Source organism: Struthio camelus, chromosome 26 (assembly GCF_040807025.1).
Source record: "Struthio camelus isolate bStrCam1 chromosome 26, bStrCam1.hap1, whole genome shotgun sequence".
Taxonomy (NCBI): Eukaryota; Metazoa; Chordata; class Aves; order Struthioniformes; family Struthionidae; genus Struthio; species Struthio camelus.
In genome coordinates this window covers 5,984,202-6,003,646 of record NC_090967.1, presented here as the reverse complement: position 1 = coordinate 6,003,646, position 19,445 = coordinate 5,984,202, and the positions used below count along the sequence as shown (strand labels likewise).

At 38.9% G+C, this 19,445-nt stretch overlaps 1 protein-coding gene across 3 annotated transcripts in view; it reads right to left on the bottom strand.

The window, feature by feature from the left end:
• CRTC1 (CREB regulated transcription coactivator 1) overlaps window positions 1–19,445 on the bottom strand; it is a 44,352-nt gene that overhangs the window by 22,108 nt on the left and 2,799 nt on the right. For all 3 annotated transcript variants that reach the window (XM_068920186.1, XM_068920187.1, XM_068920188.1), the window contains exon 2: window positions 2,051–2,167. In XM_068920186.1, coding sequence (XP_068776287.1) covers window positions 2,051–2,167 — 117 coding nt within the window. The remainder of the gene's footprint in view (window positions 1–2,050; window positions 2,168–19,445) is intronic.

Genomic DNA, 19,445 nt, shown 5'->3' with positions numbered 1-19,445 from the left:
AAGTGAAGGAGTAGTACCTACTAGTCATTTACATTTCAGTGCCCCTTGGTGACGAGCAGCATTTTGGTAATCATTCTTCCTTTCCCCGTGGAGTTTAACATGCAGGCTAAGTGCACATGCTCAGATATCGCTTAAATCACAGGCCAAGACAGTGCCAAATAAACCACCATCTGCATCAAATTAACCCCCCATAAACCATAAGTAATCACACGACAGACCACAGCAAGTCCAGAGAGTCTGTACAGGAATTATTATGCATGTTCCAAACTGGGATGCATGGCAAAATCTGTATTTATATGACAGACCGTGACTCTTCCGGAGCTGTAACGGTGAATCAAATAAATACTGTGCATACCAAAAAAAGTGTAACGTGTGCTAAAATACGTATCTGCCTGGGCAAACAGTACACCAGTCCTAAATACGTATTTACACAAACCTAAATGTTTGTTTACCAAAGAGACAGGAACTGCTCCAAAGGCTTCTGCCAAAGCTCCGTTGTGCTGTAAATGCAAAGAACCAAGATTCTCAGATCACTACCCCTCTAACTAAAGATGACCACACAGGCATCACCTGATCAACACACTGTACAAATAGCTTTTGATTGCATCACATTTTAGCCTGAAATGAAGAAAACTAGGAACCATTCCTGACACAAACAAGTACATATTTTTATTTTGTTGCTTGACACCATTTATTCTCTGTAACAGCATCACTTGGGGGGGTGGTGGATTTTTGGATTTGTTTCTGAAAGAACATATAAAAACCTGGAGTTTAAAGATCAACTTGTTTCCATATCCTCCTCTATTAATCCATAAATTTTTGAGTACTCTCTTTCAAGCACCACATTAGTTTCAGAACTAAAAAGATTCTAATAACTGTCAGAAATGGCCATCAAGCACAGAAGTACTCAAATACTATTACCTAAAAAGAACAGTAATTATAAACCTCTTCAACACAAAACTAAAGACAAAAATCTGTGGATCCTGAACAGACCAGATGCCTGTGGACTAAAGTTAAAGACTTGATAACATCATAAACATCCGCACTTCCTAAAGACAACCAGATTAAAATAGTTCTTTGCTTCTCCTCTTGTCCAAAATTCAAGCTCTTGAGAACTTTCACAAATTCAGCTGCCTATGTGTATTTCAAAATACATAGGTAGAGCTTGTCATCATTAGTTTCTCTGTATTTATTAAGCCAGCCTTCATCAGAAAAACCACAAACTACAAAACTTAATTCTTACCACATCCTTGCAAGACAAAAATCTAATTGTAACTACTCTAAAATAAGGAAAACTGATGCAGAAATTTTAGTTGCCTTGAGTACCGTTAATCAACTGCAGAAATCAGGAGTCCCAAAAGCATCAGTCACCTAACCCTATCCACTGCAGATCATCTCCTGTCCAAATAGACTTACAAGCAGAAAAGCAGGCATGTAAAACACCGATGATCTGTTCATGGGCAGAGGGGAACCCACACACCCACATTTTCCTTTCGGTCGGACCAAAGAAGAGAAACTAATCCGTGCCCCTCTGCCATCCTTCCCTTTTCCTCCTAAAACCCATGCAGGGAGCACACTGCCATGGGTGATCCTCTTCAAGATTGCCACCTACCAACGCTTTCTATACCACCTTGTGTTATTTATTTCCACTTTTGTTTCGAAACTACAGCATTTTTGCAGAACAGTCCATTATGAATTTGATACTGAACACAAGCAGCACCACAAATAATCACTGAGAAAGGAATTTCACTGCCTCTGCTTATGCTTGACCCAAAAGCATCACGATCAAGGACAGGAGACCTAACACCTGACACTGCAATAACATGCACACGTGCTGTACAGAACTGTGCTCCGTTCCAAAAGAGCAAGAGTTTTCAGAACATTTAGGGAGGTCTGCTGTGGCTATGGTCCTACGTTCTGAATCCTGGTCTCCTATGAGTAAAAAATAACATGCAGGCGCAGCATTAACTGACAAAAAAAAAAAGACGAAAGAAAGAAAGAAAGAAAAATATTATTTATATATATATATATATATATATCTCAAGCTCACCTGGAAGGGCAGATCCATGGCACTGTTTCCAATTTGATTCACATTTGGCAGTGACCCTCCATAGTACTGGCCACGACTCTGTCCCAGTTGCAAATATTGGGTTTTCTGCAGCTGTAACTAGAAGAAAAGGAGGGAAGAAAACTGTAAGAGTAACTCTTTTTTCCCGTCAACCGCTTTAACCAACTCAATTCTACAGAGTGTCAGTTATCACTGAGAATGGATGCCATCTATAAACAGTATGAATTCAACTTCTGTGAGTGGATGTCAATCTTCTCTACAAAACATGCTTGGCAAGCTGCCATACTAAGTGTTGTGTGATAGCGTAAAGCAACGAAAAACAAAATCTACTTTAGAGTCAATAATAATGTTCAGCTTTAAAAAGTAACTACGTGAAGTCGGCCTGATCATGACTGTTAATATCGGAATTAGCTAGCTTTTCGTATTTCTGACATATATATATATAACAGGTCACCTTAATTTATAGTATATTGTTTAACCAAACTTTCACATTTTTTAGCAATCTAGGCAACAGAGATGATGTGTCAAGCTGCAGCCTTCCACCATTAGGCAGGTGCTCATTTCTTGCACCAGAAAAAGCCCTTTAGAAAGGGCAGAGGTACAAGTTTAAAAAAAAAAAAAAACACAGCAAAGAATTCCTTACTGCAATAGGCGTACATGAGAATAAATGTGATAGGCAGCAAAGTTTCAATAAATACTGGATATCTTACTCGCCAGTCCTGAATGACGCCTGGCTACTAAAATATTCCAGTCTGCATTCCTGCAGTTGTATAGATTTTTGGTGTATAAAAAAAGCGTGCAAGAGAAAGTTAATCCTTTTCCGCTTGCATTTCAACTTACTGTCATTGCCAATTCTTTCAGAAGACTAAGGTGTCTCAACAGCTCGTTGGTAAGAGCTAGGATGTTTGATTAAAGTTAGTGACATTTTTTCAATTTTTTTCTTAAATTTAGCGGTATCAATAAGTAAAATTATTTCTGGTTCAATTCTCTAACGTTCCCCCTCAACACACCCAGATTTAATGCTACATCGCTGCCAAAGCCCTGTTTTACACTGATAAAGCAGAGCCTGGAATCATTTGAATGCACAGTCTTGCTCTGGGAGCTGCATCTTCCAAGGACTCGAGGAACTACAATCAAACTAGCAAAGAAACACACTTACATAAGTTCCCTCTCCACCCACTGTGGAGGAGTAGGTATTTTATAATGTATGTTGCTCCTCACTAGATGTCAACCGGCTGTTTTTGCACTCTGAAATGCAAGAACATTCCTAGATTGGTAGCAAAGAATTGTTTAAAGACGAAACGTTCAGATCTTGGACTAGATGCAGGTTGGTTGCTAAGGTACTGTAGTGTGTACATCAACAAATCTGTTGTAGTTTCATTCAAATAGATGCTAAAGCCTTTGCCTCGGAAGGCCAGAATTTTGAAGAACAAAGTTTGGAAAAATAATAGAAAATGTGGCATCCACAAAACTGGATGTTTACATGCTGTTCTTTCTTGACACTTTCTAAAAGCAAAGGAAATGGTAGAATGGAAACACGTGGCCCTACCTCTTCAGCATCACCACAAAAACTGAGGTTGAGTGAAGATGTTTATAGCAAGCAGAGGAACAGTTGCCACTTCTAACACTGACAAACGTTGTCTAAGCAGAGTCCTTGGATAAGCTAGTAATACCACAACCATGGATGCTAAGCAGAGTTGACAGTGAAGATATTCAGCACGTCGCACATTGATGATGCCATTACTGAGGGAGAAAAAGGGACCGGTCTGCTTGTATTATGCCTCACGCTTTCAGCGTATTTATTAGAATATTCCCAAATAGAGCAAGAAAAAAAAGTGAGATTGCCCCAAGGAAAAAAGTGCATGAATTCTTATAACTTTAAAACTATCACGAGGAAAGCAACTCAAATATCCTTTAATGATACAATTTCCCCTAGAAGTCACTGTTTTCCAAATACACAGTTAACCAAAACCTACTGCTTTATCTGAGGGACTGAATTAATCCAAAAGTTATCAGACAGTTCTTAGAGATCAAACTTCTCCACGGAGCAGCCAGTCTCAAAAGCCTCAACAACGACGCACACAGAATATCAACTACAAAGCGGTGGACGCTTTTTCTTTAATAAAAGGACTTATAAATCCCCTCAGCCCAAAGATGTATAAAATATTCATAAGCGTGCAATATCAAGAGGTTCAAAAAGATCCCATCTAAAAAGCAAGAAAGGAGCTCCCCCCTTTTTTTGCAGTCTTTTGACACGCAATCACAAATGCAGCTCTCTAAGCGGTACACGCATCGAGAGACGCGCTCTGCACTGGCATCGCTGAATGAGTCACACCCCCTCTAAATCATCGCCGCGGAGCACTAAAAGCACAATATCAGAACTAGCTGTGCTTTTTGTCTGGCCTGTACATATGTTTTTGTTGTTAACCAAAAAAAAAGGCTCGCTTGGGATTTGCGCCAAACATTGGAGTAACTGTTTCAGCAGGTGTTGGTATCTTTGAAAGAACGGAGGGGGCAAAGGGGGGAGTATATGCTTTACGTTTTTTAATAATGACTTGGCTTTCCCTAGTATATACCACAAAGTATAACGTAACGTGGAGGTCATGACCGCTTGCCCTCCCGCTGCAGTGAAACACAGTGGAAAGGAGGAAACACAGGAGAGCGAGGGCTAAAGCAGTCCTCAAAACGAGCTCGTTAAACGGCTTTGGTACATCATTGATTTTACTAGCGCTACCTTCACCAAACGCTTTTGGAGCTCCGCGGCAAAAATAAATAAAAAAGTTGATTGCTTATATATGCCGTTATACACATCACTACATCAGCACGTATATCTGTCCTCGTGGTCCCCCTCGGCCTCCTGCCTCTCAAGAGGAAGCGGCCCCCGGGCGCCGCGGCTTGCAGGAGCCCGGCAGCGCCTCGCGACGGAGCCCACCTCGAGCAGGCGTACGAAAGCATTTCTCAAGGCTGCAACCTTAGCCCTTCCTGTCATCCCAGCAGGGGATCTCAGGGGGGAAAAAAAAAATAAAAATCAGCTCAAGTCTTTGAAAAGACAGAATCAGCAAAAAACCTGCAAATTTCACAGCTCGCGGTAACTCAAGAGTCTAAAGCCTTAATAAGGGGGCTGCTTCCCACACAGAAGCAGCATCGAAAACGAAGAGACATTGGTTGCAACCAGAATGAACATCTCCTCCTTTTTCCATAAAAATATCTTATGAAGTGAACTGAACATATTGAATTATCCGATTGCCTTTAATTTAAAAAGCTTCCCCCCCGCCCCTGCTTTGGAATAGGTTTGGGGGGTTACGCTTGAAGAAGGGATTGTTGGGTTTTATCTTAAAAACAAACAAAGAAAACTTTTGTTAACAGAAACATTCAGACTATTCTTATATTCTTAACAATTCTCGTGACAGCTCTAGCTTTAGCTCTTGGGGTTAGATTCACCTAGTGGCAGTTTGCTTTCTGTATGAATTTAGATAGTGAAGTAAGATCATGGATTACTTAGTGCTCACCAGATGCATTAATTTCTTGAATCACAAGAACTTAGTGAATCTACACTACAGCTTTTCCGTTTATATATTATGTGTCCAAGATAACGGCTGCTTGACAGTTGAAAATATTGCTAAATATTCCAGTTCTTTCCTGAGAAAGCTTTTGGTAAGGAAAAAGCTTTTGCTTGTTAAACCATTTTATTTCTTCTTGGCGCTCCTGTTCAGAAGGAATGTTTCTCAAACAACAGATCCTAGCTGAATCAGTAATTTCCCTTCCACCAGCACTTCTCTTACGCTACTTAAAAGAAATGTAGATTTTAACTTCAAAAAAAAAAAAATTAGAACTATTTAATCATTAAAACCAAGTACTCTTGCAAAAGCAGTTTTTCTTTTTTTTTTTTTTTAAGCACAGCTGTAAATGTTCCCCAAATGAATGGTGGAAATAGTAGTGGTTTGCCAGATCTGAAGTTATATTAAAACCAATAAATAATTCCTGCAAAGGTACAAGAGCCACAATCTGTGAGGCTGCAGCATTATCCTTGCAGCGAAAAGGAATCACTACTTTTCTGTGCAGTAATTAGGAATTTGCAAACAGCTACGTTCTTAACTAACACTGGAGCGAAATTATGTGCTCCAGCTCAGGTCAACAGAGCTGCTCTGGACATACACAACTATAGCAAGAAATCAAAAATGTTAGATTTATCCCAGTTACTGACTTGCTCTAATCACTAACAGTGCCATATTCTTCCAGATACTAACTTTTAATGTGAATCCATTTATATGAACTACCTCAATGTTTCCATTTAAATTGGGTTAAAAGTTTCTGGCTATACAGTTGTGTTTGTAGGGAGAGATTCAAGTTATATAATAAAAAAGGAGAGAGAAACATATTCCTAAAAGCATATCCAGTTTTCCAGCACACTTTCTTGTGTGTCCAAAATATGCAGATGGGAATCAAAGGAAGCATTTATTAAAATTCAACACTTGAACTTCCCTCAATTCTTCCCCCAAAATTCTGGGCAAATTATAAACTCATGGACAGAACTTGACTGTAATCAAACGGCAAATTTTACACAAAAATTAAGTGAATCAATCTACTACAACAGTTTCTTCAAAAATGCCTTCTTTATACCTAAAGATTTGATTCCCACAAGCGTAATAAAAGGGTGGAGTATCCTCTTGATAAAAAAAAACCCTAAGCTATCTGATGAATACAGGAAGTAAGATTTCATGATAACTGCTCTTTTGCTGGTTTGCAGTTTCCACACCAAGCCTTCTTAAAAATTCAAGTTTTTTCCACTTTAAAAAGCTTTCTCTTTAGTGTTTTGAGGCTAATATGCAGCAAACAGAGCACAGATTAAAATTAGAATTGTAATATTAAAGCTTTTAAGTGGAAGTCAATTTCTGTTTAAAGGATTAACTGCAAGTTTTAAAGACTGAATTACGGGTAAATCCTGCTGTTTAGATCAGTTCAAAGTTTCACATTTGGATGCACTGAAAGTTCTCAGGAATGCTTTCTCCTAAAGCAACCGGAGAGAGACAGGAACTGCCACAGAAAATAACTTAGTTGCTTGGGAGTTTTTGAACTGGCTGGGATTGACTTGGCATTCCCATGAATATGTCGCTGCTATTTTCTGATCAGTCCCTAGGAACGAACTCAACAGCCCAACTCTTGGTCCACCTCAATGAAAAATCACTTTACTACCGTTTTGGTTAGTCATCTCAGCAGAGCAGCCAAAAACAGATAGTAGAGACCAAGTACCCTCCTATCTGCAGGACTGGACTTTTCAAGCTACACAGCGCAGTGGGGGAGACATTTTCCAGGTGCAGTGGGTGTCCTCTACCGCTTCTGCGAGCGAGCAGAAGGCAGGGAGACTCCAAAACTACTAATCTGGCTTCTTTCTCCAGCATGAAATTAAACTCTAAATTAAACAAACCCACAAGGAAAGTCAGTTACTCAAAATCCCAATGGAAGTATTTTCTTCAAAGGGAGATTTCTTCCCATTCACAATCCTCACGTTGATAAAAGTAAATATAGTCTTAAAAAGAAAGATAAGTTAACACCAAATTTAATGATTCACAGTTATTCTGTTTAGACTCAGTGGCAATATAGCCAGGAGCTAAAAATCACCTAATTAGCCAACTATTAAATTTAAGTTCTTTGTATTTGTGTGTCTATGTTGCTGAAAACTACCCAAATATTAACTAACCACTCTGACCAACGAAACAGTTTGGCTTCTCTCTCCCCCCCAAAAAACCCTTTTAAAATATTTTAACCCTGTTAAAATTATGAAATTCATATTATAATGTGAACTTTTAAAACTCTGCACTTTCTTTCCAATTAATTTCTAAAATTAACATACATCCAAATAACTGCTCATTTACTAAAACAGCCCACCATGGAAGTTGTCTAGAATTCACTTCATTAAATGAGGATGGATTAACAAATCAGAGAGCATCCTGGTAAGCCAAAAAAAAAAAAAGGAAGAAAATTTAAATCTGCTCGCCACAGCTTCATAAATCACAGCAGACATTCAGCTGTCAGTCCATCTCTATATCAACACACCCAGATGGAATCGCATTAAAGCCAAGAGCTTAAAATTAATATCAACAATGAGAAGAAATAGAAAGTTATTAACAGCAAGAAGTTTTGAAAGCAACTGTGGATGTAGTTCTCTAATACAGCTAAGGAGATCAGGCCATGGAGAACATAGTGCCCGTGCTCTGACTGCCTTGCCTGCCCCGGAAGAGCTGTATAACCTTGCCTGTCTCCTTGCATATGACTTCATCTGGCTGAAGAAGCCGAACTAGCAGAAGAGTTTTGTGGGTTAGCTTGGTTTCTCTTCATTTGCTCACCCCACAACCAGAGGAGCTTTCGCTAGCAGATGGGGAACAGGAGCACGCAGCTAGAGCCAAGAAAAGGACTGCTTTTTCAGCATTTAGCTGCTAGGCTAGCTCAGCTGTATTGTGTAATTCCACACCATACTTCAGAAAGTTGATATCTGAATAAACCTCATCTTCGCTCCTGCGGAAGCTGAAAGGTACGAACAGAATGAGTCAAAAGAACAAGAAGAGAAGAGGGCCTCATGGTTACAGCAACCAGGCGTTTCTATCTTCCCTCTGCCACCAAAGCGCCCTGTGACACGACATGACTAATTAAAAACATTTTTCAGCAGCACTTACTGATTTTTAGGTTACTCAGCACAAAATATTGGGGTCGGTCAAAATTGCTAACTGGGGTCACGGTTGCTGCTCCTGCAGCGAGCAGGACCTGTGCTATGTGCGTATAAAGCACTTTCAAAAACTCAAGCCCCATCGTTGTTCGTTTCTTCCCCCTGGAGTGTATCAAACTGGACATTCAAAAAATCAATGTTTTTGCTTTAATGCCTGCATCTTAGTCATCCTTCTATTAAATGGGAATCATCACACCAGAATATTGTAAAGATTAAGTTGTTCCTGAACTATTCAGGTCCTTTAATAATGTAAGCAACAGAGGCCTTCCTCATGGGCTTAATTATCCTATCACCAAACCAAAGTTTGCCTGGTGTACTCCAAGGCCTAGAACTATACACTGAACGACGTGGATAAAGCAAGATGTTTAATTATCTATTTTGTGCTGAAAGAGGCAGGGGTCCCAGCCTCATGGGGGAGGGGGAGAATGTCTGATAGATTAATTAAAGACTAGCAAACTGTTCATGCACAAGGGGATGAATTAAGATCGGAAAGACTTTGGGAATGCTTGACTTTTTAATCTACATAATGCTCTTATAGTTTGAGTACAACTGGTAAGTTAACGCTGCCCATGTTTATAGTGCTCACAGTTTTGACAATTTATTGCAAATAAAGACTTTCATTATTTAGATGTTACAGACCAAAAAATCTACCTACACATTATCTAATAGCTGAACAGGTGGGTAAAAAAGAGAAAGACCTCTAGTTGCAATTTTAACCCTTTAGTTTCATTTTCCAAGTAATTCAAAATTAGATGACTAAATTTAGCTACTTTCCCTGTCATCCCTTACACCCACAGAAGCGTGGCTTAACCAGAGCTAGATTAAAAAAAATTATAAATATACAGAAGTATACAGAGTAATACTAGAACAGAAAGAGTGCAACTAGCTTCCTCACAGTTCCTTCAGCTAACGGAGGGAGACTGCACAGATAAACACTAAAGAAAAAGAAAAGCAAATCCCTTGCCTTTCTCTCTCATTTGTGCTGTCACAATCAGGAAGAAAGGCCATCAAGCCAGATTTTTAAAGTAACTTATTTCCTGCAGTTTAAAGTACTGATTCAACAGCAGCACTGGATCCAAATGCACAGCTGTTCCTCCAGGAAGACTGGTAAAGGAAATGAAGCCTGAAGTTTAGAGGAAAGGTATAATCTGCAGTGATAGCAGCTGCTCTGTCTGGGTCACTTGGGATTTAAAATATTCCATCACTAGCTTTATAACAAAATATTTTGCAATTTTGGGGGGGGGGGGAGTTTTAGCATGTTTTTATTTTCATAAAAGCAAAGATTTTAACACTGGCTAGGAACACAAAAGCGTGGACAAGTAGAGCAAAAGTTTCCCTTGTTGCCTCTGCCAATCATACTTGGCCTTGTAATGCTATTAGTATCCTAGTGCAATAGATATTACAGAGAAAAATACTACCAAGCCAAAACAGGAAGCCAAATGTCTACTACAAACTAAGTGAAAATTACCACGAAAAAATCCAGACATATGGTATGAACTGGATTTGAACCCATGCTTTTAGAATTGCTGCATCACTGTTTACTCTTCCATCACCCTATCTGTCATTTAAGTCACTTTCAAGTATTTGTTCCATTAACACATAGACATGTCAGGACGCACCAAAAAAAAAAAAAGTACAATTCAGCCCAAGCGTATTCAGTAAGAATACAAATTAAAGGAAAAAATTGATTTGTTATTTTGGGGAAAGAAACCTGCTGAAATTTAGCAGACACAAAACAGTGACAACCTTGTTTTTGCCAGGCTGAAACACCTTCCAGCAAACCCTTCACTGCTAACAGCCGAACAGAGCCAGAATTCCCAGATGCAAGCCCAGGACTGCGCTTGATTTTTATCAGCGGATAGCTACAGTGTACTACCAAATCCAATATTGTCCAAGAATCAATACTTTCCTCAATGCATTAAAACACCCCAATTCTCTCAAAAACTTTAGAAATTAACAACAAAATGCAAGGCCACATATTCAAGGACCAGAACCAGGCTTCGGCCTCCGAGCTTCCCGGCTCGGATGAACGGAGTACGAGGGTCTGCACGCACAGGAAGGGGAAACTGAATCCTTCCCCTTTTGGCAGCAAAGATCCCTTACATTAGTTCACTCTATCTCATGGAACCAAAACTTGAAAGGAAACAGGAGCTCTCCCCAGAGGCCATGAAAAAACAAACTGGAAACGAGAAGGCAGCCTTTTTACCATTAGAATAATGAAATCCTCTAGATGGAGGAAGAAGGATAACAAGCTATCTTAGACTTAAGATGTTATAAACCTGATTAAGCTTAAATATTACCTGACATAGTACATACGCCCAGACTTTCTGAAGAGGGAACCATTTACTGTCTTGTGTTTCCTAAATACGCTACAATTTCAGTCCCTTACCACTAACCACGACGACTCAAAGGGTGTTTGTCCACTCAAACACCTACACGAGTCCCTTGCAGCTCAACAAAAACCTCTACAAGATTAAGGCAGTACTGAAGGAGTCTGCGCTTTGAAAAGTGGAAATGAGACGATGGAACAAGTTCTTATCTCTAATATCTATGATAATGCTGGCCATCTGAGGAAAGTATTGGTATAGGTTTGTTTTGGGGACTATTTAAAACCGTTCTGTTTTTACGGCCACTACCTTCATAAAACAAAGAACTGCAAAGGGAAGGAGCGACTTTCTCTCAGTTTCAAGAGGCCTGTGCATTAGTTATGCTGTCCTAAGTTTCTTCTCTTCAAGAAGCCATCTTGGTCACTTGGCTGATTCATGTTGCAAAGAGCACAGAACAGGAGAAAAAGTAAATCTGAAAATACGTCAGACACAGCCCTAGCCCAGAGAGCTGAACTGAGTTTAATTGCAAAAGGTCACAACCATAACGCAACTTAAAATAAACTTCTGGCAACTGGTAACTGTAATATTGCTTTGTTAAGATCATTACAGTCCAGTAAATAAATTTCATTCATAAGAGCTGCGATACATATTGATCAGCAACACTTGAACAGGAATCATTGGAGTCCCTGCCAACTAGCGATCACTGTGCTCTTCGCGTTCCAAGAGAGCCAATCGTTACTCATGAGTTCATGATGTTTTCTTCACCTTCCTGTTGAAGGGATTATTTAAGACCTTAAATCACTTAACTAGACTGTTTTGTCCTGTTATGAGTCATCTACAAATTCCATAGCACCATTAGATTCTCCTTCATGTGTTGAAACCGGCTCCCTAGATTGTCTCAGCTATAAAATTGTGAGTGAAACACGGTTATCGAAATTATGAACCTCCTAGTCCCAGATGTCTTCTAGAATTCATTCACTAGTCAAAAGATCTCACTTCCTAACATATAGTCATTATTTATACATCACCATGAGTTTGCCTTACACTCCAGACAAACCAAGCAGAATGAACCAAAGTGTTTAACATTTGTAGGGAAAAAGCAAGGGGAGAGAGGATGGTAGTATTTAAACACAGGAAAAAAAAAATTAAAATTCTGTTTGGTACCAGTTGGACTCAGAACTGGAGCACTTCTTGGATGTATTTAATATTCTCCAGAAAAATCAGCTAATATGAACTATTTGATGCATTGCGTTATGAGGGCAAAGAATCAACAAGATCATACCTTGCAGAACTTGTAAATAGAACAAAAATATAAAATACAATGTAATACACAGACTCTTATTCTATGTTTAAAAACACTCTGCTATTTCTGGTGAACAAAAGTTTACAGTTTAAAATTTAACAGTCACAACTGAGTAGCAAGTAAAAACAGGATACAGCACAACTAGAGACTTAAAATAGTGACTATTCTTCAGAGTTCTGCTCTATCACCGGGCGTAGAGCCAAGCTAAGCTACAATATGAACCAAACCTGATTTGCACTGTTTTTAAAAAACAAACCAGATCCCTTGTCAGTTCTGCAAGTGCCACCCTTCTTTTCTGAAAGGTTTCAAAATAAAGTACGTATGTTACTGATAATTAAATATAACACTTCACAGAGAACTCATACTTGAGGTTCATACAGTATTTGATACCAAAAAGAATTTGTTGCCTTCCTGATATATTTAAATCTAGTGCTACGCTTTCAAAATCTTAATTGTTTCATTGATCATAATTAGCTAACAATGTACTTTTAAAGAAAATACTTGTTCTGAGTAGGCCAACATGTCTGTTCGCTGACTGATGGACAACATTTCAGAGAATGATACAAAATGAAATGACCAGCCCAAAAAAAAAAAAAAAAAAAAGCTCCTAAACCATGCCTGCTTCTCCTATTGAAGCGCTTCAGAAAAGATAAAATAAAAGCAGAGATGCCCTCATTAAGCAAGATAAAAATAGCTTTTATGTTCCATTTTTTATTTTTAGCCAAAGAATGAAAATTCAGTTATGTAACCCTACAAGTTTCATAAATTAAGACAAACAGGACACATTTACATTCTTTGAAGTTTATTAAGACTGGGAACACCTATCTATACATTCATAGGTAGCCACAAGCACACCTAGTATAGTAAAAAACCTACTGTTACAGAGTAAATGTGATTTAGCTGCTGCCCAGTATCATGTTGGATCCCACACTGAGAAAGCCACCTAGCAGCGACCTTCAGTCAGTGATACAGCGACAACGCTTCGACCCCGCAAAACCCCACTGCCTTTGCAGCACGTTCTTCCCTTCAGCGATTCCTCAGGTTGCTCCTGCTGTTGCTCAACCTTAAGCCCTCATATTACAGCTCAAGAAATTGTTTGTAGCGCTAAGATGAGGCATCAGACAATACGGTAGGTATTAAAAAAAATCCCTGTCATTAGAATCAAAATTCTTCGAATGCAAAAAGCTCTTACAATGTAATCATTTCACTGCACAAGTGAACAAATCTAATTACAATGAGAAGGTCAATAAGACATTTGAATCTGAGTAGGCTGGTGAAAACTTGGGCAATATTTAAGATGTTATTTTTACTCTTCCCTCACTAGCGGAGGAACACCACAGAGGCAAGTTTGGGGTGGGGGGGGGAATAGTTTGCATTACATTAGATTATATTATCCTGGAATTGTGATGGAAAAAAAAAAATCAATACGGACAATCACTGTCCATTGAATGTAAGAACAGTAAAAAGAAAAACCTGGTAACAACACTCCAGTAATTAATGGCTGCTGAATGGATACCATGAATACAGACTATAAGAGTCTTTGCAAGGAAAGAAAGAAAAGGTGAAAAGTCAGTATTATTACATAAGTGTAGTCTTTCCTTCTGCCACCGAGTTTTTCCCCAATTCAGCTTACAGGAGGTGCAGAAACACCGCTTGAAGGACTCCAGATCTAGAAAGGAAGACTCCTCTGTAGAGCTTTACATTACTGCAAGAGGCTGCTTCTAAAACAACGCGACTTAAGAAACGTCAATGTACAGTAAGTTGTGTCACAAATAACCAATCCACTTTGAGCTGTGCTATGCAATCATCTGCCTGAAAATACTTATCTTTTGGAAAAACAACTCAAATTCCCTTCCCTTTGAATCCCTGAGAATCTGAGGAAAACAATTCTACCACTAATAGTAAATTACTTGTATGCTGAGTATCCAAATTAATGGAAAAATTCATCTAATAGCACTGCAGTTTGCCATTAATATATCTTGTAACTATGTACTGACAAGTAACCGTACTAAAATCAAGATGAGTCCAGCAGGCAGATCACAGAGGGTATGTTCCCAGTCACCACAGAAGTGATAGAACTAACAGGCAAGAAAGCGAAATACACATTTTGAGAAAATTTGCCTGTAAAATACATATTTCTATACAAGGATCATACAGCGCTGTAGAAATACATCCATTTGCAGGTGAGGAAAGTCACATGGCAAATAATCAAAAAAACCTGGAAAATATCTTCTCAGTTTTCACCCCTTCCCGCCCCGATAGCAAGCCAAACTTACTGAAAACCTATTTTCCTAGTAACAAAACATAAGAGATGCAGGTGAGGATACCTAAAATTGGAATGCATCATTTCATTGTCCTCTACTTCATTATTTAAGACCTATGTTTGTGAGTGGGTGATGTTTTTTTATTGCAAAGTATTGCTCTGGCACATGCAAAAGAATTTTTAGTTCCTAGGAAATAATTTACAGAACAAGACTATTATCAACATTCAGTTACAACTTTATAATTTATAAAGTAACAATGAGATCATACAAAAACATCTTTGGTTGACAAACATGCTCTTTTGCAACGCTCATTTGGCCCAACAAGTGCCACTGGAGATCTTGACAAAAATCTTCTTCCTGGGTATCATTCACACAGTGCTAACTATGCTATGCAAACCATTAAAAACAAATCAAAGCAACATTTTAAATATTAAGTTCCACGCACTGTCAAATACAGATCTTAGCTAATGAGTTAACAGATACTTACAGTTTGGCTACCACCTCAAGCTTACACCAAAAGCCTCTGGGACAGCATTTGTTTATGGAAATGCAAGTGGTTTAGACCAAAAGAAAACAAGGGAAGCTGCACTCAGGTCGCAACTGGTTGCTGTCACAAGGTGAATGCTGTTGCAAGCTTATATTCACAAAAAAACCCCACTAGATCTTGACAGCTTGTTTCTTTTCACCCACTTACTCCAATCCTGCCGACTACCATGCACCCCTGACTGCAATGCAAAGGCTACCCCAGGCCGTTGACAAAAACGCTAGGGTAAATTTCCAACCATTACAATCAGAAATGTTATTTTAAATACAAAAAGCCTTTTTTTTTTTTTTTAAGAGACAGTATCACATTTACTGAAAAAGTGCACTGAGGTATATTTGAGCTTCAGACTGTGCATTAGGTACAAAAATATTGATGTCAGCATGGAACATATCATTACGCTCTGATCAATACTTCCAGGGAGATTGACAAAACTGCTATAATTCAGCTCACGAAAACACTCCTTTGCAATTACAGATAAATAACAGTAAGCTAAGACAAATATTTAGCCTTTAAGACATTTTGTTTAAACTTCCATTGATCACTTTTGAGAAAATGGTCTACTTCTGGCTGAATTAGTATTTTACTGCTACAGTGGAAATATCTAGAAGTACTCCATAGTTTCTTACAGTACAACTTTCATGTCTAGTCAGAGCAGGAAACTGCCCAGGCTAAAGCTCACCTCAAAGAAAAACCCCAACCCCATCTGTTCGATTTTAACGTGGGTCACCTCCCTGGCGCAAGCCGCCGCAGCGCCATGCAGAAACTCGCCCTGACGCGAGGAGGGACGGGATGGCACAGCGCGCTGGGCAGCCGCTACCTGCGCCAAAGGCAAATGCTCAGGGCTAAAGGTAGCTATTTGACGAACAGCACAATAAAGTTTTTACTAAATCAGCACAGGTAGTCCAAGATGGTTAGAAAAAAAATCTAAGTGCCAGGAAAATTTCTGGTGCATATTTCCTTTTTTGCCTTGTGAAAAAACACAACACGTAGTTTGCGAGACTAAAAAAAAGTCACCTCACTGAGAAACTTAACTACATTTGCATCTTCTCACACAATCATGCGATGAGCTTTTCGGGGAGACACTGTTTGGTTTTGGAGGTGTGTTTTTTGGTTTTGTTTGTCTGCTTCTAGGCCACCTTAGTACTACAATCAGTTTTCAATGCAACGTATTCCTGAAAGATACTCTAAGGAACCGTTCCTGTTGTATGGCTTTGTAGTCTACTCTCACAATTCTTTCTTTATGCAGATAATTCTTATTTATGTATGCCAGCCTACTGATGCCAATTCATAATTCACATCAATACAGGGCAAACTCCTGTTCACTGAATTTTCTATCATGTTTTAACTTCAATAGTTAAGTTTGTAACTTGTACATTTTGCAATCAAAGTCATCTCAACTCTACAGTTTAGTTTGCAAATGCAAGGATGAAAAAAATCAGTACCCAAACCTAAAACTTTTCAGGATCTTAACTATAAGCAAAGCTCATCTCAACAAAAATGGTTTTGCAGCTCAGTAATTCACTTCAAAATCAGTCTCCAGCAGTTGGAAGAGCTGACTGTATGTAAGTTTGAGAATGTATTCTCTTACAAAATAAGTAACATTTATATACACATTACTACAAATATTCTCCACCACTGCAGCTATAGAAAACTTTGAAACGCAGCACACTGAATCAAGTTCCACCTTATTCTCATGAATTACAAGTAACGTACTGAAATATATCAAAGCCGTACAATTTAGTTTCTTGTGCCCAAGGGTCATAGATTTGTTAGATCATAGAAGAACCCGGCCGCCGTACAGAAAGTCTTTCTCTCAGAGCAAAAGCAAGCAGCTGTAACGCGTGGCTACGATGGAATAATGAAAAAAGTCATTCGCTCCTCGAAATAATAATAAAAAAAACGCAAAACCTGAGTCAGTTTACAAGAAGAAATATTACACTGCTAAATAAAGCACGCACATTTCTCTAGCATGGCATATCAAAAGTCGACTTGTGCTGTTTACCTTGGACAGCTCAGACAAGTTAAGGAAAGCAGAGGGTTGCAAGAGAACAGAGCTTCTTTGTGCCCTTGTGGGCAGTTCATCTTTACATTTCACTGTCTGATTTACAATAATTCTTTCAAAGAATTAATGACACAGCGCCATTATTTCAGTACATTCAGTTCAATTACTTGCCTTATACCCGTGTGTATCAAAAGAACAAACACGCCCGCAGCCAGCAGTATAGACGCTGCAACATGGATAACATCTTTGCCTGCATGGAAGCTAACCGACTTCAGGAGGGCAACAGAGAAGAGCAGGGGCAATCCACAAAGAGTCAACCACAGCGTCAAGGCCTCGTTCTGTGTCCCACTTCATCAGTTTATTTAGGGGAAGATTATGGGCAAAACTTAAGCGACCTATTTCTTAGCCTGAAAACGTGCAAATACAGGGTCCAAACCCTGCATTTGAGAAAGAAACAACAAAAACAAACACAAAACTGTATAGAGCTAGAAGTCAACATTAATATTTCCATTTTGGAGAAACTCACAATACTATTGACTTGAATAAAACTACTTCCAGTGGAAAGTATTAACCTCCATGCTTGCAGAGCAGTCCCGATTTTGATGCATTTCTTTAATATCTTTTAGGCATACAAAAATACTATTACCTACTCAGGAGTTTTTTTTAAATCAAATTATTTAGTAAAATTCTGAATACATTAGGAATCATTGCGACACTGTATCATTAATATTTATCATTTTTTAAAGTACAGATTAGCATTCCTGATTTAACTAAGCTTTTAAATACTGTTTTGCATAGTATCTACATTTAACTGTATGATCTGTGAACGTACAAAGAGACATTCTGCAGCAGATAGAAACAAATACAAAAGCAGAGCAATTGTTTCACTCATAAGTACAAATTCCGAAGAGACGTGTGCCTGTGCGCATATATATATACACACACATATATAATACGCATATGAGTACAAACTATGAATTTTTTCACTTGATTTTCATTTAATTTCACTTCAGTTAAATGGCTATATATGGATAGCTATGCTTTTATAGTATATTCCATTTAATCTTGAAAAAATTAAACTAAAATTGGATCTTCATATTCAGGTTTAAAATATGAACGCTGACTTTTTACTCAACATAGATTTCAATAAATTGAAAAAGCAACACAGGCATACACAACTTTTGATAACACCTAAAAGATGCAGGCAAACACTGTCAGGCAGCACCACGTAGACTGACAGGGCATTGAATATGTACTTTGAAACACAAAAACCACATTGTGTGTCAAGGAGGAATATACCTTCTTAGAGGTCCTCTTAAGAGGAGTGCTGTTATGAGTAGGAAGGCTCACCGAAACACCTTCCACAAGTTGCCTGCGTGGGGGCTTCGCATACATGAGAAGATTATACAAGCAGTGCTGGAATTTTGCAGAATATTTCCAAACATTACCATTAACCTGATTTGTTTCCCTCCCCCTCTACGTTCCAGCCATCACCAACAGCAGCACAGCTCTCCAGCCAGTTTGGGGGTGGGGGGTAACTGGGGGCTCAGGTGTTTCAGGGTCAGGGGCTTGAGGAAGGAGGGGGGGTCTTTCTCTTAGGTAAATCTGCAAAGTCCATAAGAGGGAGCTCAAACACAGCTCTGGCTCAAATCCCTCAAAACCAAGTGACTTTAACAATATATAAAAGAAAAACTGGAGTCTTGAGAGCATTTCTAACTGGATAAGAATCACCTTAAAAATGCAGGTCACAAGCTGTGCCCAAGTTTTTTTTAAAATCTTGAACTCTCTAGCATTTGAGGAGCCATTTGTGGTTACTCAACACTATTTGTGCTATCTTGTATGTTAGTGTTTTGTTAAATACAATTTTAGAGGGAGCTACAGCCTTGCGTAAGGAAATAACATGCAATGTAGCAAGCATCACTGGGCTCTGCTGAGAGCAGGCCCTGGTAAACAACCCATTCTTGAAACAGAAATCAGCACAAGAAGATGTTCCAGAAGTTCGTGCTTTAAACAACAACGGAAAGGAGCAGGCCCATAAGCACAATATAGGAGTCAATGTCACAGAGAAAAGAACTCCTCCTCTTTTCAGCTACTTTGTCACTATGGGACTCCCAGAAACCTCTGGATTATAAACATCAAGGTCCCGCTCACAAGACAATTAGCCAGATCCAGTGCTTCTATCAGCCACCCAGACTCTTTCCAAGCTCTGTCTCCCC